At 37.3% G+C, this 17,753-nt stretch overlaps 1 protein-coding gene across 1 annotated transcript in view; it reads left to right on the forward strand.

Moving 5' to 3' along the window:
• The window catches only part of LOC149431232 (uncharacterized), a 78,146-nt gene that overhangs the window by 4,713 nt on the left and 55,680 nt on the right, over nt 1-17,753 (forward strand). The window contains exons 3-5 of the mRNA XM_089665772.1: nt 1,476-1,775; nt 5,037-5,393; nt 6,293-6,604. Coding sequence (XP_089521898.1) covers nt 1,476-1,775; nt 5,037-5,393; nt 6,293-6,604 — 969 coding nt within the window. The remainder of the gene's footprint in view (nt 1-1,475; nt 1,776-5,036; nt 5,394-6,292; nt 6,605-17,753) is intronic.

Raw genomic sequence — 17,753 nt, forward strand, 5'->3', positions numbered from 1 at the left:
GTCCCAACCCCTTTCCAAGCCTTCTGTTGGGAATTGGCTGAGGTCCCTCAAGAATGAAGCCAGCCACACCTCAGATCCACCCACTGCCTCCAAGGCCTTCCTCCAAAAGCCTCAGAGCAGGGGGAAATTCCAGAGGGGTTGACCTGCAGAGCCTCTTAACCCTGACCACAATTTGACCCCTCTGGCTATTACACCTAAGCTGCTACTCAGCTCCTGTCTAACCATTAGGATCTAGCTCCCCCTAGCTAAACTAGGAGGGTGCTCCACTACTATTTAATTCATTTTTATTGTTCAAAGCAAACTTCTCCATCCATCTATGTCTCCATGCTTTATTTTAGTGAGAAATCACTTTGAAAGGTACTCCCTAGTATTTCTGGCCATGGCTATCTTGAGTAAGAGCAGATGATTCATGTAGCATGTACTATACGGAATCCATCTGCCCTTAGCTCAGATACACAGACCGGATGGTGTGCTTAGATGAGAAAATCCCTCCTCCTTTCCTAAAGATTTCTGGGATGTATGCCATCATTTGCCTAGGGCTGGAAACCAGGAAGTTATCAAAGGATTTTAAAAGAAAAAAGTGTTAAACAAGTAGCTATGATATACTTTCCTATCTATTTACTAATATAAGCAGCATAAGGATTAGAAATAGTAGAGTAAAGTTCTGCTTTAAACAAGGACCTTCATGACAAGATCACTAGATATTATTTTAATAAATGCTGCAGGTTTAAAAAAATTTTTAAATTACTTTTTAAATTGTATATTAAAGTTTATGCAAGATTTTAGCAAGTGGAAATTTTTCCAAAGTGAGAGGAAATTTTCCCTTAGACAGTTTCTCACAGGACCAGGTTGCCCCAATCGGAAGATTTGGGAGAATCTCTTTGTTGGAAGGACGGAGAAATAAAAATCTAAATATGGGTTTGATCCTATACTACTGAACTAAAGAGACAGAATTTTAATGTTAAATACAAGACCCCAACTGTTCTGGCTCAACTACAGGACCATAAACTTTATCACCAGCTATGTATACAGCTATACGACATGGTGTTGAATCTGTCTCTTGCATCGGGTCAGACAGTTTAACTCAATGAATAAACTTACATGTTGAGGAAGTCAGATGAGGAAAACTATTCAATTGTTGCTTTTAATGGAGGATAATCATAGGTAGAAAAACTTTGATGTTGTAAGCCTCATGGAAAGATGCATTCAGGAAGACAGGATAGAGTGGAATGACTACCAGAGAGAGGCAGGGGGGAGGGAAATACACAAATATGGTAAGAGAAAGAGCTCAGCTTAGACAGGAGGAGACAGCTTAAAGACACAGAGCAATAATAAACAAGTGATGGTCACAGAGAAATAATAATCAAATAGTGTAACACAACACCAACACTTTCACAAATATGTCCCACTGTAGATGAGCATTTCTCAAAAGCATATGTATCCCACTTCATAAACTGTATCTATGTTCTCTGCAGCTAGACCTCTACTCTCTATACTTAGTACGAAGGTCCACAGAAATACAGAAAATGCACTGGCCTGTAAGGCCACTGGATTCTTCCCTCCAGAGATCAAAGTAATGTGGTATAAAGATGGACAGACCCTAAAGAACCAGTTCATGGAAAAGCCACAAGAGTATGAAAATGGAACCTACCAAGTCACCATCACCATGACAATCACACCGACCAATGATGACCAGAACCAGACCTTTTCCTGTGGAGTCCAACATGACTCTCTACAAGAACTTCTGAAGAGGGACTTTCAGCTCATATATGAAGGTATGAATCATCATTCACTTCTCATGTAAGACATTTTTTAAATTAAGTTTGTCCTTACCTGCATAGCAATTAACAGGGAGGTCAGAAGATGGAGCATAGTAAGACATTGAAGGCCCAATAAGGTACGCCAGACATGACATTTTGTTCATCCCTACCCTAGCACTGTTAGAATAAGGTTCTTAATAAGTTAGGAGTAAAGGGGTGACAAGGAGCAGGTGCAAAGTGATTATTTGGGGGGAAGTCTTATGCAACAGCGAAGGTGGATCCTTGATAGTGCCAAATATTGTAACTGCTTTATCAATATTCTTTTTGGGTGACTTTTTGCTGAATGCATTGGTCACATAATATAATTTAGTATCATAGGATTTTATTGGTATGGAAATTCTTAACCTCCACTTTAGATCAATGTGATTACTATAATAGTAACATATCTATCTATTGGTGTTTTATTCAGGATATTGGGTAATTCACCACTGGTGGTGAGATTGTTCCTCCATGTCTTCCAACTTTCTCTTTGGTGCTCAGCCCTCCCCAAGCATATAAACCTCCATATAGAGGATATGTTAAGAATACACTTTCTTTTCTTTAATCATTATTTTATTTTACATATATAGAAAAATCACCTAATGTGGTCACTGTGGTCTGTATTACTCTGGGTTTGATAACAACAATCGCAGTTGTGATCGGAATCTTTTTGAGGGTTCGAAAATACAGAAAAAAAGGTAATACTCATTAAACTCTGCAAATTGTTGTACTTTCTGGTATGCAGTGCTGGGACAAGGTCATCTAGAGCCCAGGAGAAACATACCAAACTGCACCCTCCCCAAGAAGTATAAGCAGTATGTGTCAGTAAAAATCCCCCCCCCCTACAAAAAAAAATTGAGCTCTAAACTGTATGCTTATTGCCTAAGCATAAATCATCCCCTTCCCAGTACAAATGCCCAAGCTGAAATCCCCCCTTCCCCCTGCTAAAATCCCACTCCCAGCACAAATCTTTGCAGACCTACCCCCCCCCCCCCCACACTGCCATGTCACCTCTTCTGGCACAAACCCCCCAAATCCCCCCCAGCACAAATCCTCCTCCCCATCCCCCTTCCCAACACAATTCCCTCCAAATCACTTCTAGCACACACACCTGAATTATTCCTCCTAGAACAATTCTTACCCCCTGCCACCACCCAAATTTCCCCTTCCAAAAAAAATCCCCTCCCCCCCAATCTCCTCACAGCTCCCCCCCACACCTCACATGATGCAACAGTGCCCAGGGCACTCCTGCCCACCCCTTGTCCCAGTCCTGCTGGTATAAAAAGTATATTAATGTATACTGTGTGCTTACTGAATGTTAATGTTGCTAACAGCACATTCTATTTTACCTGTGAAATAAAGCTGAACTCCAGGTAGGGTTCTTATTGCAAAGTTATATTTGTTTAGTGTAGGCCGTTATAAGTGTACATATTATGTTCCTGTGGGCCTATTGTGGAAGTAGAGAATCACGGTAGTGTTTGGCGCTACTACAGTCATTGCTGAAGTCTTCTGGATCCTGTGCTGAGCAGCTGCCTTCTGTATAGTGAAAGCGGAGCTCCACCCAAAAGGGGAAGTTTCCCTTTAAGCCTTTGTCCCCAACTCTCCATTAAGGATTGGCATCTTTGTGGAGTGTGGGGGGGGGGGTACACGAATTTGACAGGTACCCGTTCCCACTTCTGCTGTGATCTCCTAGGCGATCGGAAGCGGAAGTTGTCCTCCCTCCCCGTAGTCTACTGGGACACGTGCCAGGTCCCAGAAGACTACGGGGCCATTCACAAAGCACAGCACTTCTCGTTCATGCGCAGTGGGCACCTGGCTGTGAAGCCGTAAGCTGTCACCGCTGGGTGCCCACACTGAAGATGCCGTTGCCAGGGAGAGAAGATGGCTGGTGAAAACAGCGGTGGAGAGGACATTGCTGGACCGAGGGACAGGTAAGTGTCCATATTTTAAGAGTCAGCAGCTATAGTTTTTGTAGCTGCTGACTTTTATTTTTTTTTTTCAGGTGGAACTCCGCTTGAACACAGAGGATCACTCGCTTGGCTCAACTGCCATTTGTAGAACACATTTTTTTTTTAAAGCACACCTTGTTCAATTACAGAATGCCTTGTATTAAAAGAAAAAAATACAGTGTTCTGTGAATGTTTACCATGCCGAGCGAGTGCCTCTTTGTGTTCATTATGCGGAAGGGCAGCCTCTTGCTACAGGATCCAAAAGTGCCAACTACTACAGTGACTTTCCACTTACCCAATATTCCCACAGGTATGGAATATGTGTACTTACATTGGAATAAGGTAAACAAATGTAACTTTGCAATAAAACCATATCTGGTGCCCAGTTTTACTTTCCTTCTTGGGCCAGGCAGTAATTAAAGCTAAAGTTGCCAATACTCAGGATTCAGTCTTTCATGTATGAGAGTATAAGGTGAAGAGCCGGCAACTCATTCTCCCAATTGGCTATGAATAAGGTTTTTTACCGAAACGTGTAAGCTGCTGTAACTTGCAAACTGTACCTTTTATTTCTAAAGTACTGTTATCGGGAGAACAAGTTTCTTCACCTTATACTCTCATGATGTTTAAAGTGCTAGGAAGACACTGTGAGCTTTAGAGCACCGTTGGTCTACCTCCAGGGGGAATTAACCTAGGCATAGATTTTCATTTGTGGACTCATTCTTTAATGTAATCACTTACTGATAATGAAATCCCAGCTTAGGAAGTGTTAATGTTTCTGATAGGTGAGCAGCTTTAAAGTAAATTATGCTGAATTGGAGTTCCGCCTCTCCTGACAGCCTAAACTGTTTCTCAATAACAAAAAGACATATTTTATTACAATTTGTTGACAATTTTTTTAGACTGGTGGCTAATAGAAGTGACCTTTGCAACTTTAGAACATTTCATGCTGAATGGACAAAGGGGATCATGAGATGGTCTGGGGAAGAGTTGACAATGTGAAGGTCAGGGCTACTTATAGTAACAGTAAATTGGCCACAGGGACCTATACATTGTTAATATAAGTAGACCTTGACCTTCACGTTGTCAACTCTTCCCCAGACCATCTTATGATTCCCTCTGTCCATTCAGCATGCATCTTGTGTATCTTTACAGCCTTGCTTAAATATATATATATAAATATATATTATAAAGTGCATTTTGGACATGTTCCTTTTGTTTGAAAACGGAGATGAATTTTCCATGTTAAGAAGCAAACAACTGAGCACAATCATAATCAATGTATTTGCAGATATGGGAGTTTTCAGATTAATGGACATTGAAGGTCCTACCAAGCTGATAGATGGAGAAGAAACATCTCTATACTGCAGAGGCACCGATTTCCCAGAGAACACGAGTGTGACTTGGCTGGAGAAGAGAGGAGAACAAGTCTACGAGATCTCAGAGCCTCATGGAGGCGATAAGGAGGAAGAGGAGAGACTGATGGACACACAGTATGGGGTCATATCATGCAGAGAAGGACCAAACTACACATCTTCACTGAAGTTCAGACCCAGTGTGGTCAAACACAAAGGTGTGACCTTCATCTGTAGATATAGCTGTGGGAAAATGAAGAAAGAGAAAACATTTCACTGCAGAGCTATTTATGGTGAGGAATTTCTATTATTACATCCACGGCTTGTGTACAGTGTTGTCTATTATTGGTGTGATAACGTTAACACAGGAAAAATACCAATCTCCAATGTTCACCTTTCATACCCTCATTTTTTATTTTATCTGGGATTTTTTTATCTGATTTTTTTATCTTTATAAAAGATATCCAGAAAAGGGTTCCATGTCCTTTTTTATGGGAATAGGTGTCACACTTGCCACCCATTGTGCCCTTTGCTGGAACTGCTGCAGAGAAGTCTTCACGCTCCCAGCAGTTGAGCTGATGCCTGCAGCTTCCAGCCATGGAACTATTGCTTGAGTTCAAGTAATCATCTATCATATCAAAGAATCCAACCCAGCCAACAGTCTTCCCATTTCTGTTGAAGAATTGGGTTGGTGTGTCTGCCAGGAATTTCACAGAATTTTCTCATATGTATATATAGTGATTTTGATTAAGATTCCACTTTACATCAGGCTAATAATGAAAATTTGAGTGAAACTACCTATTACTAGGGGTCTGTGTATAAAAAAAATTACATTCACACAGCCACCACACAGAACATGTTAATTTCATTAATAGGTTTACTTCCTTTGATTGTATTATGGCCATCTGGAGGCCATAATAAAGTATTTTCCTGATTGAGGTACTTCAGAAAAATACTGTATTATGGCCACTAGATGGAGCTGACAATCATAGGAAAAAAAACAAAACTGTTAGGCAAATTACAGTGATTATTCATGGTCATGTGTGAATGGTTGAGACATTCACATAGTGAATTCTGTTATAAACAGACATCTATATGATTTAATCTAAAAAGAAAATCTATGTGTATAGGTATCTAACATTTTTTATTAAAAACATTTAACTCATAAGGTTTATGTTGTATCTAATTTCAGCTAAGCCTCAGCTCTTACAGCCAGTATCAAGAAGTCTGATTGGCTCTGGGGAGTTGAAGTATTTGGTCACTTTGGAAAAATTTTATCCCAGAGATATCACACTTAGATGGACACATAGCTTGGGGAAGCCACAACAAGCCTTACCATCCACAGAGACATTCACAGATATTACTGACGGGACATATAGTGTCTGCAGTGAGGGGAGAATTCCTGAGGAGCTCCTGAAGGATCCAGAATTCAGAGTGCAAGTGAGCTGGAAACATGACTCTCTGGACACATTGGGGTATAAGGATCTATCTATCAGAGACTCAGGTGAGTTACATGAGGCTGTAACCAACAAATATATATGGAGCGCTACCCCCTTAGGAGTTGATGACTTATTTTCGCCCCCTAGCAGGGACGGAATGGCAACCCATGTGGCCCACGGGCAATAAGGGATCATGGGACCCCTGTGTCCTTGCCGACACTCAAACCATACCCAAAAAAGCCTATGAAAGGTATCAGGGGCATCTCATGGGGCCCCTTACTGACCACGGACCCTCAGGCAGTGCCCGAGTGCCGGAAAAGTCAGTCCGCCCCTGCCTCCTAGTCTCTCTGGACCCCACTCTGAAAGCCCAACCCTTGTTGACACCACAGTACTCTTCTGGCCAGAGTAAATTATCACCAGAAAATAGACTCATACACAGATTAGAGTGAACTGGTATTTTGTTTATGTTAAACTTGACTGTGCGCACAGTAGACCAGCATAAAGCATTATCTGTGTATGCAATGGCAGTTATCACTCTTAGCAACTCTAAGCAACTCTAAGTAAAGAAACAACACATACAGCAAAATCTCAATCAGTGCTGGCAGGCCTGATATTTAGAATTTAACCGAGAACCTCAAGTTTGAGGTGTTTCTTGTCCCCAGTGAGCAAAAAAACCTACTAAGGAATAAAACTAGCTCACTTCAGGCTCTCAGAAGTTGGTGGAAAGGTTCAAGTCTGAGATACGAAATAGAGTTCTTCAATCAGGGTGGATGTTGCTTCACTGCAGCGAAAGGTCTTCTGCAGACTCTTTGGGGCCCAGTTGGTGCAGTTCAAAGATCTAGACCTTAAGTTGAAAGATGAAAAGAAATGGCAGCCCCTTATAGGATTAATACAAGGAAAGGAAGGAACAAGTACTATTCCTTTAAGTGGCACTCGACTTGGGCAGTGTCCCTTTAATGCACTAGGCGAGATGCAGATTGTAGGCAAACAAAGGTAGCATAAGTTGGGAGAAGCATTGCAAAGGGTAACTCCTCTCCAGGCTGCAATAGCAAATGGCAATGGTGGCAAGTGTCCCTTTATAAAGGTGAGCCAACTGCTAAAGGAGCAGGGACGTGGGTTGGGCCTGTAGAGGGTGTACACTGCAGTAGACTCTGATGATAGAATTATGCTGAGAATGTGTTGACTAGTAGGTCAGGTTAAAAGGCCAGAAAAGTAGGGTCATTGTTCACTTGTTAGGCTGGTGTATGGGAATCAATCTGTGGTATCACTCCGGTCCCTGACAACCACGCCCCCTTGTAACTTGCAAAGGCACAGTCTTTAGTCCAAACTCTTCAGCCAGCCAACATTGGGGCCCAATTGTACTGTTGGTGCACATAAGAACAGTCCCTGTTAAGCCTGCAGACATCAATAAGGCTACTACATGGCTGTTTGATCAGTTCCTAAAGGGCTCAGTTTCTCTAGCAGCAGATAGTAAATTCCCACATTAAAATTAAAAATTAGTGAAGCGCTTGTATCACATGAATACAATCATGTATCTCCATATAGTGTAATTATAAATCAAAGTGACCACTATATATAATAAATGTGTGTTGACTCCCTCTAGTGGAAAGAAAAAATAGTGTCAACCAAAATAACTAAATAACACACATTATGAAACTAAATATATAGTGCATAAATCAAATATAATGAACAGAATATATATACGTGAAAACAGAATATTGGCCACATACAATGGTGTCTAAATCATACATAAATGATATATGCCATAGGTGAAAAAGACAATATCAAAAGTGAAAAAATATTCCATGCATGTGACTGTGCTTTAAGCTGGAACACACACGTGATCTCCACTTCTAAGTGCAAGTACTCTCCTTCAAATGGCAGCAATGCCTGCTCACCTCCCTTCCTCGACCCACACAGGGCCTCAAAGCAGTTACCACCTCAGTGGTGTATTCCTCTGGCAGACTCCTTATTCCTCCTCCTCTCTTATGCAACTCATAATAAGACAAGAAAGCCTTCCATAGTGTAGTAAATTTAATAGGCAAAGTTAAAAATTACAAAGTTTTCCACTCACATGCTCCTTTCCATAAAAAAGTGTTTTTCCCAGCCTGTGGGTAGATATGCATGCACCTGGGGGAATCCAATATGGCCACTGCGTCCGGACATGCGTCACCAGGAAGTAGACAAACCGACGCGTTGCGTCACGTGCGTCGTGACTTCATCAGGGTTACCGCCCCCTGGTGACTCAATGGTATTTATAGAAAAAAAAAAAAAAAAACCTAATTGGATTCCATTGTGAGAGCGGGCATACAGCGGACATCTTATTAGAGTCCTGCACTCACATACATGAATCTATCCCATATATGAATTCTAGTGCTGGATACCAGATATACATCTCCATATGTCATATTCAAGATATACACATATAGGAGTAAAACGAATTATATATTTAAGCCTGTATGAACCACATCTACATCTTTAATGGTGCACTAACACCAAATCATAAACTTTATTAATCGTAAATATTAAAACCATTAATCTTAGTGGGCTTCCTTATTAAGTAGATATATATATCCTAAATAAAATAAAAAATAAAAAATAAAAATAAAAATAAATATAAAAAAAAAAAAATATAAAAAATAAAAATAAATAAATAAATAAATAAAAATAAATGTAAATATAAATATAAAAATAATAAGTAGTAATGGAGAAAAAAAAAAAAATATATAAAAAATAAAAATAAATAAATAAATAAAAATAAATGTAAATATAAATATAAAAATAATAAGTAGTAATGGAGAAAAAAAAAAAAAATTAATTTTTTTAAAAAATATATCTACACGACCATTATAAATTAATTCGAATGAATGCTCAAAGAGCTCATTAAATTCCGATTTAAAAGAACAATTAAAAATAAAAATAAATAAAGTGGCATGCACAAATACCAATAGCTTGGGTTTACAAAAATACATTCGTTATATTAACAGAGTTAAAAAATATAATATGTAAGTTAATATTACCAGAGATATTTTATATGTAAATTGCTGTTACCAGATCAATTTTCTAACATTTAAAATTCAAATTTAAAAATCGCTAATAAAACAGTTGAGATCAAACTCAATATTAAGGCCATGCGGTGCCTGTGTATGCATGGTATACATCCATCTCGACTCTGCCTGACTAAGGGATTTAATCTTATTACTCCCCCTCCAATGACTCACATACTTCTGTATACCCCAAAATTTGAGTCCTGAAGGGTCTTTATTATGCTGTTTTAAAAAGTGCCGGGAAACGCTATGTTTAGGGAACCCCTTTTTTATGTTTTGTACATGTTCCCTCATGCGTTTCCACATAGGCCTTTTAGTTCTTCCTATATACTGATAACCACATGCACATTCAAGGCCATAAACTACTCCCTCTGTATGGCATGAAATGAAATCTTTGATCTTATATATTGTGCCATCATAGTTGGCCTTGAAAGTGTTACATTTGCCGTTTTTTCCTTTGGTTGCTCTACATGCGTAACATTTTCGGCACGGAAAAAAACCTACTTGGTCAAGAAATGTAATGCTCTTCTTTTTGACTGGTGGATCAAGTACATTTTTAACTAGTTTTGTCCTCAGGGAAGGGGCCTTCCTATATATAAATTTTGGATTATCTCCCAAAATCTTATTTAGATCAGGGTCCGTTTTAAGAATAGACCAATGTTTAGAAAATATTTTCTCGATTTTTTTATAATGGACATTGTAGTCTAGAATAATTGCCATTTGACTCTCAAAGTTCTCCTTTTTATTTTTGTCTACAATCAGTGACTCCCTCTCCATATTTTGAACTTCAATTATTCTCTTCTCTATTTCTTTCTCAGGGTAGCCTTTTTTGATAAACTTATCTCCTAAAGTCTTTGCTTGTTTCTTGTACTCTTCCTTATCAGAGCAATTCCTTCTCAACCTCACTAGCTGGCCCTTAGGTATATTATAGAGCCATGGGCGGTAATGGCAACTGTCTGATGGTATGAATCCATTACGATCCACTTCTTTAAAATAAGTATTTGTATAAATTTTCCCTTGTTGATTCATAATGTTAAGATCCAAAAAATTAATCCTTTCACTATCAAAGGTCCAGGAAAATTTAATATTTTTCGTATTATTATTTAATCCATTCAGAAAATTAATCAACAGTTGTCTACTTCCCTTCCAAATGATAATAACATCATCAATATATCGATAATATGAGATAAGTTCACATGGGGTTTGTTTATAGATGGCTTCCTCCTCCCAGTGGGCCATATACAGGTTGGCAACACTGGGGGCAAACCTTGCCCCCATCGCAACACCCCTAATCTGCTGGAAAAAGGTATGATTGTGCCAGAAGTAATTATGTAAAAGACAAAACTCTAGACACTCCAATGTAAATTTCCTTTGAACTCGTTGGATATCACTATACTTTTCAAGTCCCCACTTCACTGCATCCATTGCTCCATCATGGTCAATAATGGTGTACAGCGAAGTTACGTCTGCACTTGCTAAAATTATTTCTGGATGACCCTCAATTTTTTCTAATATTTGAATTAAATGTTTCGTATCCCGTAGGTACGCTTTAGTTCTTTTAACTACTGGCTGTAGATAGAAATCCACATATTGACCAAGTCTTGATAGAACGGATTGGATACCGTTCACTATTGGTCTACCTGGTGGATCCTTCACATTCTTGTGTATTTTCAGTACAGTGTATATCACTGGAATACGGCAAGTTTCAGGTATCAGATATTTGGTTTCCTTTTTGTTCAAGATTTTTTTATTTTCCCCTTTTGTTACAAGTTTGACCAATTGTTTCTTATATGACAACGTGGGGTCTTTAGACATAACTTTATAAGTGGTATCATCTGCCAACTGTTGAGCTAATTCTTGTAAATAATATTCTTTGGATAACACCACTATGCCCCCTCCCTTATCAGCAGGCCTGATGACTATATTGCCTCTCTTAGTAAGTCTATTAATCCCTGTTTGAATGCCTATATTATTTATGCATTTGGGGATTTTCAAATTATCCAAATCTTTAGTGACCATCTGTTTAAAAACTTCAATGTGGTCATTATTATGTACCTGCGGATTAAACAGCGATTTATTTGAAAAATGACTATGTAAAAAATTACTGCTAGCACAATTCGCTATGCTGCTCTTAGCTCCTGGTAAGTTTAAAAAATACTTTTTAATATTGAGTTTACGGATAAATTTTTGTGCATCTACATAAATAGCAAATTTATTAGCCACCTTAGGTGGTGCGAATTTAAGGCCCTTATCTAAGGCCATAATTTCTTCTTTAGATAATTCACATCCACTTAAGTTAAAAACACCTTCCCCTATTATTCTCTTTTTCTTTTGTTGTTTCCTCCCTGCCCGGCACCCCCTCCTTTGGGTGGACTTTTCCACCTTACATTCTCCGGACTCCTGTCTCTCTCTAAAAAATCTCTCTGGGGTAATTCTTCTCTCAGTGGTTCATATCTATTGTACTGTTCTATAGGACTTCTTCCCTCACCATAAGGTGGATACCATCTCTCTTGTGGGTATTGCCTCTCTGGATAGTAATTATTATATACAGGTCTTTGGTAATAATCTGGTCTATATGGGCCATAATAATTTGGATTATAGTTATTCCCTTTATAATGGTTATTCGGTCTTCCCCCATTTTGATATGGTCTCCAATTGTTACCACCCCCCTTAGACTTTTTCCGATTAGAACCCCCATTGTTATTGGGTCTCCATCCATTTCGGGGTGTATGATGTGGTGGACCATTAGGGTGATAATTGCCCTTCTTTTCTTTATTATTTTCCTGTTTTTCCTGAGTAGTTATAAACGAAAGTTTAACTGTTTCCCCCTTCTGTTCTTTAATCGGGGTTGTATTAATAGAGGCTATCTCTGATTCTGTGGAGGAACTTTGCCATTTGAATACCTGCTCTTTTTTGAAATCGTTAAGGTCTCTTTGGTACTTTTTCGTTTTCCTATATTTGGTTTCCTGATCAAATTTTTCCAAGTCTTTACTTAATCTTTTATTATATGGTTCTAAATCTTGTTGTGGACTTTTGAATCACGTCTCAAAAATATGACTTTTATCAAGACATAATATTATGTGGCAAACAGCTCAGTATAGCCGGATGCTAAGAGTTAATTTTGTCTTGGTTGAACCATCAAGGATCCTAGTTAAGAAATGGAGAATGGGGGAAGTGAGTCTTTTCCAAGACAATAAGCCTGTTTGAACTGTCAACAAGGACTATTTGTATATGGAGGTTGAGAAGAATGCACATACAGAAAAGTCAAACACATAGCCAGATAGGACTTTGACTTTTAAACATTTCAACAAGAATGAGACGGGAACTCAACTGGTTGAAAGCTTAACCAAAACCTGTAGAGTGTGATGAACTAACAGACCTCTGAAACTATTACCATATACTATTGTTCACCAAGGGTGAAAGCATTAACAATTGTTTACCATGAGTCCAATACAAGGGCCATGCAAACAAAGAGTTTTTTTTTCTACACAGAGAAAATGTTGATTCTGAAACAAAGGGGTGAAATTCAGGACATTTAAGTTTAAAAGTTCACTGTATATCATGACAAAAATATACTACAAAAACATATCATAAATAAGATGTTATAGATTTTAAACACCACTAAATACTCAGCAATGGGAACTATATATCACTAATTTGAGTATTGAGATGATGGGAAGTAAGATGTACTATAGACTAGCATTCGTTACATGTCTTATCAGGAAACAAACAGGATGGTACTTCAAGGAGGAATAACCGAATATACACCTATATTCCATGGTCCCTATTTAGAATAATATAGGTATCACTGCTATATCTGGATAGAGCCGTATATTTTATTCCTGAAATTACCTGAAGATTCCACCCAAGGTATGAGTCATCTCAAATACTCACATTGTTCTGTGATACATGACCGCCACCTGGCGGGCAGGTGAGAAATAGCTTATGTACACACATTTCTCAACTAGCCAATCAGGAAGCCTGGTGGGAAGGTATCTTAGAACAATGGACTAGTGGATATAAAAGCCCATGTGCTTTAAAAAAAAAAGAGCCCTCATAAAAACCTCATGGAAAGACCTGACATCTGAAGAAGATCTGCTGAATAACTACTCTTCCATCTTTTCAAACTTCCTAAAACTTTAAACCTCTAATCTGATAACTTCCTACATTCTCCCCTACTGAATCTATCACTTGCCCTATATATCAGTCTAAAGGCGTTCCACTGCCAGCTAAATCCACGGGAGAGTTGCCTAGTCTGAATTCCGGGTGTGGTGAGATATTTATTTGATTTTTGTATTAATTATTTTCTCTGTTGTGTGGAATCATAAAATTACCTCAGTGTATCATAACAATATTGAGTAGTTAGATATATGTAGAAAGATACTGTGTTACTGTTAAAAATTGTTTATTGCCATATTATAAATTTTTCATATTTCATAATTTATTGAATATTAATAACCAGAGTATCATATATCAAGGGCTTCCTTCTTGCAATCCTATGGCCACGGCTTGTAAGAATATAACCTTTGAGATATTCGAAATTATTAATTATTAATAAATTTAATAAAAATCATATCATTTAAAATTTGTGATTGATGTAATTAGTTAGAGACCTTATTATTGTGTCTTACATTGGTAGGATATATTCTTGATTGTGTGTACCAATATTCATTTATCACCAGTCTTTTGCGTTTTGTGTTAATATATATATAATTTTTGTACATAAATAAATTTTTATATTTATCTATTATAAGGCAAATTTTGTGTGTATGGTACGAAATCATATTGGCTAAAAGAATTCAAGGTATAATAATAAGTGGTGATCAAATTATCAAAGTGTCCAAATTATTGGTTTACTAAATATTTGCCGTATTTTAACGGCTGGAGGCACTGTAATATTTCATCTAAGGGAAAGGGACACGCCCTTTATAAATAATATATATCCTTACATAAACCACCACAACATAAATTTGGAGGCACTGCTGAGATCCATAGAAATCGTACCATAACACAAAACGCACTGGTGATTGTATATTTGTACACTTTATCAAACATATATTTTGTATCAAAATGGCATCCAGTAATCACGGATCCACCTCTTCCAAGCATAACGAGGAAAATATGGCGGCTCAAGGCATTGAGCAGGAAGTTATGAAGCCAGCTCGGAAAGCTGCCGGTGCTTGGCAGAAGTATGTTGAAAATGAAGTAATAAATTATCTCCGCAAGAAATTGAATTTGGGGGATAGCAATAATGAATTTGTGGATGAAGAGAAAGAGCAGGCCATGAGTACCTTTGAGGACCTGTTCAACCAAAAGGGCCAGGTTGTTGGGTTTTTAATAGCATTTGAATCTGGAGAATCTTTCAAAGGTTCAATTCTATTTTTTTTTTTTTTTTTTTTATTTCTTCTATCTGTGATTCGAGTTGTCTCATTTTCTTCTGTTTTCTTTTTAATAAGAATCTCAAGAGTTCCAACCCTTTATCATGAAAGAAGTTGAACCATTCATCAGTGGCCTCAGCATCAACTAATCCATCACAGATGGGTACGTCCCACCTAAATCTCCTGGGGACCAACCGGTCCTTGAGATATTTTTCAAAGGTGGTCATATCCCACCATGTGGATAGTTTCTTCTCCATTAGATGCCCTAATTTCCTATATAAGGTGTCTAGATCTCCATTAAGGGTGTTCTCTGTTTTAGTAAAAATATCCTCTATGTTGATAGTTCTATTCTCTATGAATTTAAAAATCTCCATATTGGCTGCAAAAGGTATAATGGTGTGAAGTAAGCTAAATAATAAGGGATCCTCCTGCGCTCATGGGAATAATTGACAAAATACAGCTGCTGTCACTTAGCTGATACCAATAAGTGCAAAATAAAATTAAAAATTAGTGAAGCGCTTGTATCACATGAATACAATCATGTATCTCCATATAGTGTAATTATAAATCAAAGTGACCACTATATATAATAAATGTGTGTTGACTCCCTCTAGTGGAAAGAAAAAATAGTGTCAACCAAAATAACTAAATAACACACATTATGAAACTAAATATATAGTGCATAAATCAAATATAATGAACAGAATATATATACGTGAAAACAGAATATTGGCCACATACAATGGTGTCTAAATCATACATAAATGATATATGCCATAGGTGAAAAAGACAATATCAAAAGTGAAAAAATATTCCATGCATGTGACTGTGCTTTAAGCTGGAACACACACGTGATCTCCACTTCTAAGTGCAAGTACTCTCCTTCAAATGGCAGCAATGCCTGCTCACCTCCCTTCCTCGACCCACACAGGGCCTCAAAGCAGTTACCACCTCAGTGGTGTATTCCTCTGGCAGACTCCTTATTCCTCCTCCTCTCTTATGCAACTCATAATAAGACAAGAAAGCCTTCCATAGTGTAGTAAATTTAATAGGCAAAGTTAAAAATTACAAAGTTTTCCACTCACATGCTCCTTTCCATAAAAAAGTGTTTTTCCCAGCCTGTGGGTAGATATGCATGCACCTGGGGGAATCCAATATGGCCACTGCGTCCGGACATGCGTCACCAGGAAGTAGACAAACCGACGCGTTGCGTCACGTGCGTCGTGACTTCATCAGGGTTACCGCCCCCTGGTGACTCAATGGTATTTATAGAAAAAAAAAAAAAAAAACCTAATTGGATTCCATTGTGAGAGCGGGCATACAGCGGACATCTTATTAGAGTCCTGCACTCACATACATGAATCTATCCCATATATGAATTCTAGTGCTGGATACCAGATATACATCTCCATATGTCATATTCAAGATATACACATATAGGAGTAAAACGAATTATATATTTAAGCCTGTATGAACCACATCTACATCTTTAATGGTGCACTAACACCAAATCATAAACTTTATTAATCGTAAATATTAAAACCATTAATCTTAGTGGGCTTCCTTATTAAGTAGATATATATATCCTAAATAAAATAAAAAATAAAAATAAAAATAAATATAAAAAAAAAAAAATATAAAAAATAAAAATAAATAAATAAATAAAAATAAATGTAAATATAAATATAAAAATAATAAGTAGTAATGGAGAAAAAAAAAAATATATAAAAAATAAAAATAAATAAATAAATAAAAATAAATGTAAATATAAATATAAAAATAATAAGTAGTAATGGAGAAAAAAAAAAAATAATAATTTTTTTAAAAAATATATCTACACGACCATTATAAATTAATTCGAATGAATGCTCAAAGAGCTCATTAAATTCCGATTTAAAAGAACAATTAAAAATAAAAATAAATAAAGTGGCATGCACAAATACCAATAGCTTGGGTTTACAAAAATACATTCGTTATATTAACAGAGTTAAAAAATATAATATGTAAGTTAATATTACCAGAGATATTTTATATGTAAATTGCTGTTACCAGATCAATTTTCTAACATTTAAAATTCAAATTTAAAAATCGCTAATAAAACAGTTGAGATCAAACTCAATATTAAGGCCATGCGGTGCCTGTGTATGCATGGTATACATCCATCTCGACTCTGCCTGACTAAGGGATTTAATCTTATTACTCCCCCTCCAATGACTCACATACTTCTGTATACCCCAAAATTTGAGTCCTGAAGGGTCTTTATTATGCTGTTTTAAAAAGTGCCGGGAAACGCTATGTTTAGGGAACCCCTTTTTTATGTTTTGTACATGTTCCCTCATGCGTTTCCACATAGGCCTTTTAGTTCTTCCTATATACTGATAACCACATGCACATTCAAGGCCATAAACTACTCCCTCTGTATGGCATGAAATGAAATCTTTGATCTTATATATTGTGCCATCATAGTTGGCCTTGAAAGTGTTACATTTGCCGTTTTTTCCTTTGGTTGCTCTACATGCGTAACATTTTCGGCACGGAAAAAAACCTACTTGGTCAAGAAATGTAATGCTCTTCTTTTTGACTGGTGGATCAAGTACATTTTTAACTAGTTTTGTCCTCAGGGAAGGGGCCTTCCTATATATAAATTTTGGATTATCTCCCAAAATCTTATTTAGATCAGGGTCCGTTTTAAGAATAGACCAATGTTTAGAAAATATTTTCTCGATTTTTTTATAATGGACATTGTAGTCTAGAATAATTGCCATTTGACTCTCAAAGTTCTCCTTTTT

Source organism: Staurois parvus, unplaced genomic scaffold (genome assembly GCF_062004578.1).
Source record: "Staurois parvus isolate SC_StPar_1 unplaced genomic scaffold, SC_StPar_1.0 ptg002335l, whole genome shotgun sequence".
Taxonomy (NCBI): Eukaryota; Metazoa; Chordata; class Amphibia; order Anura; family Ranidae; genus Staurois; species Staurois parvus.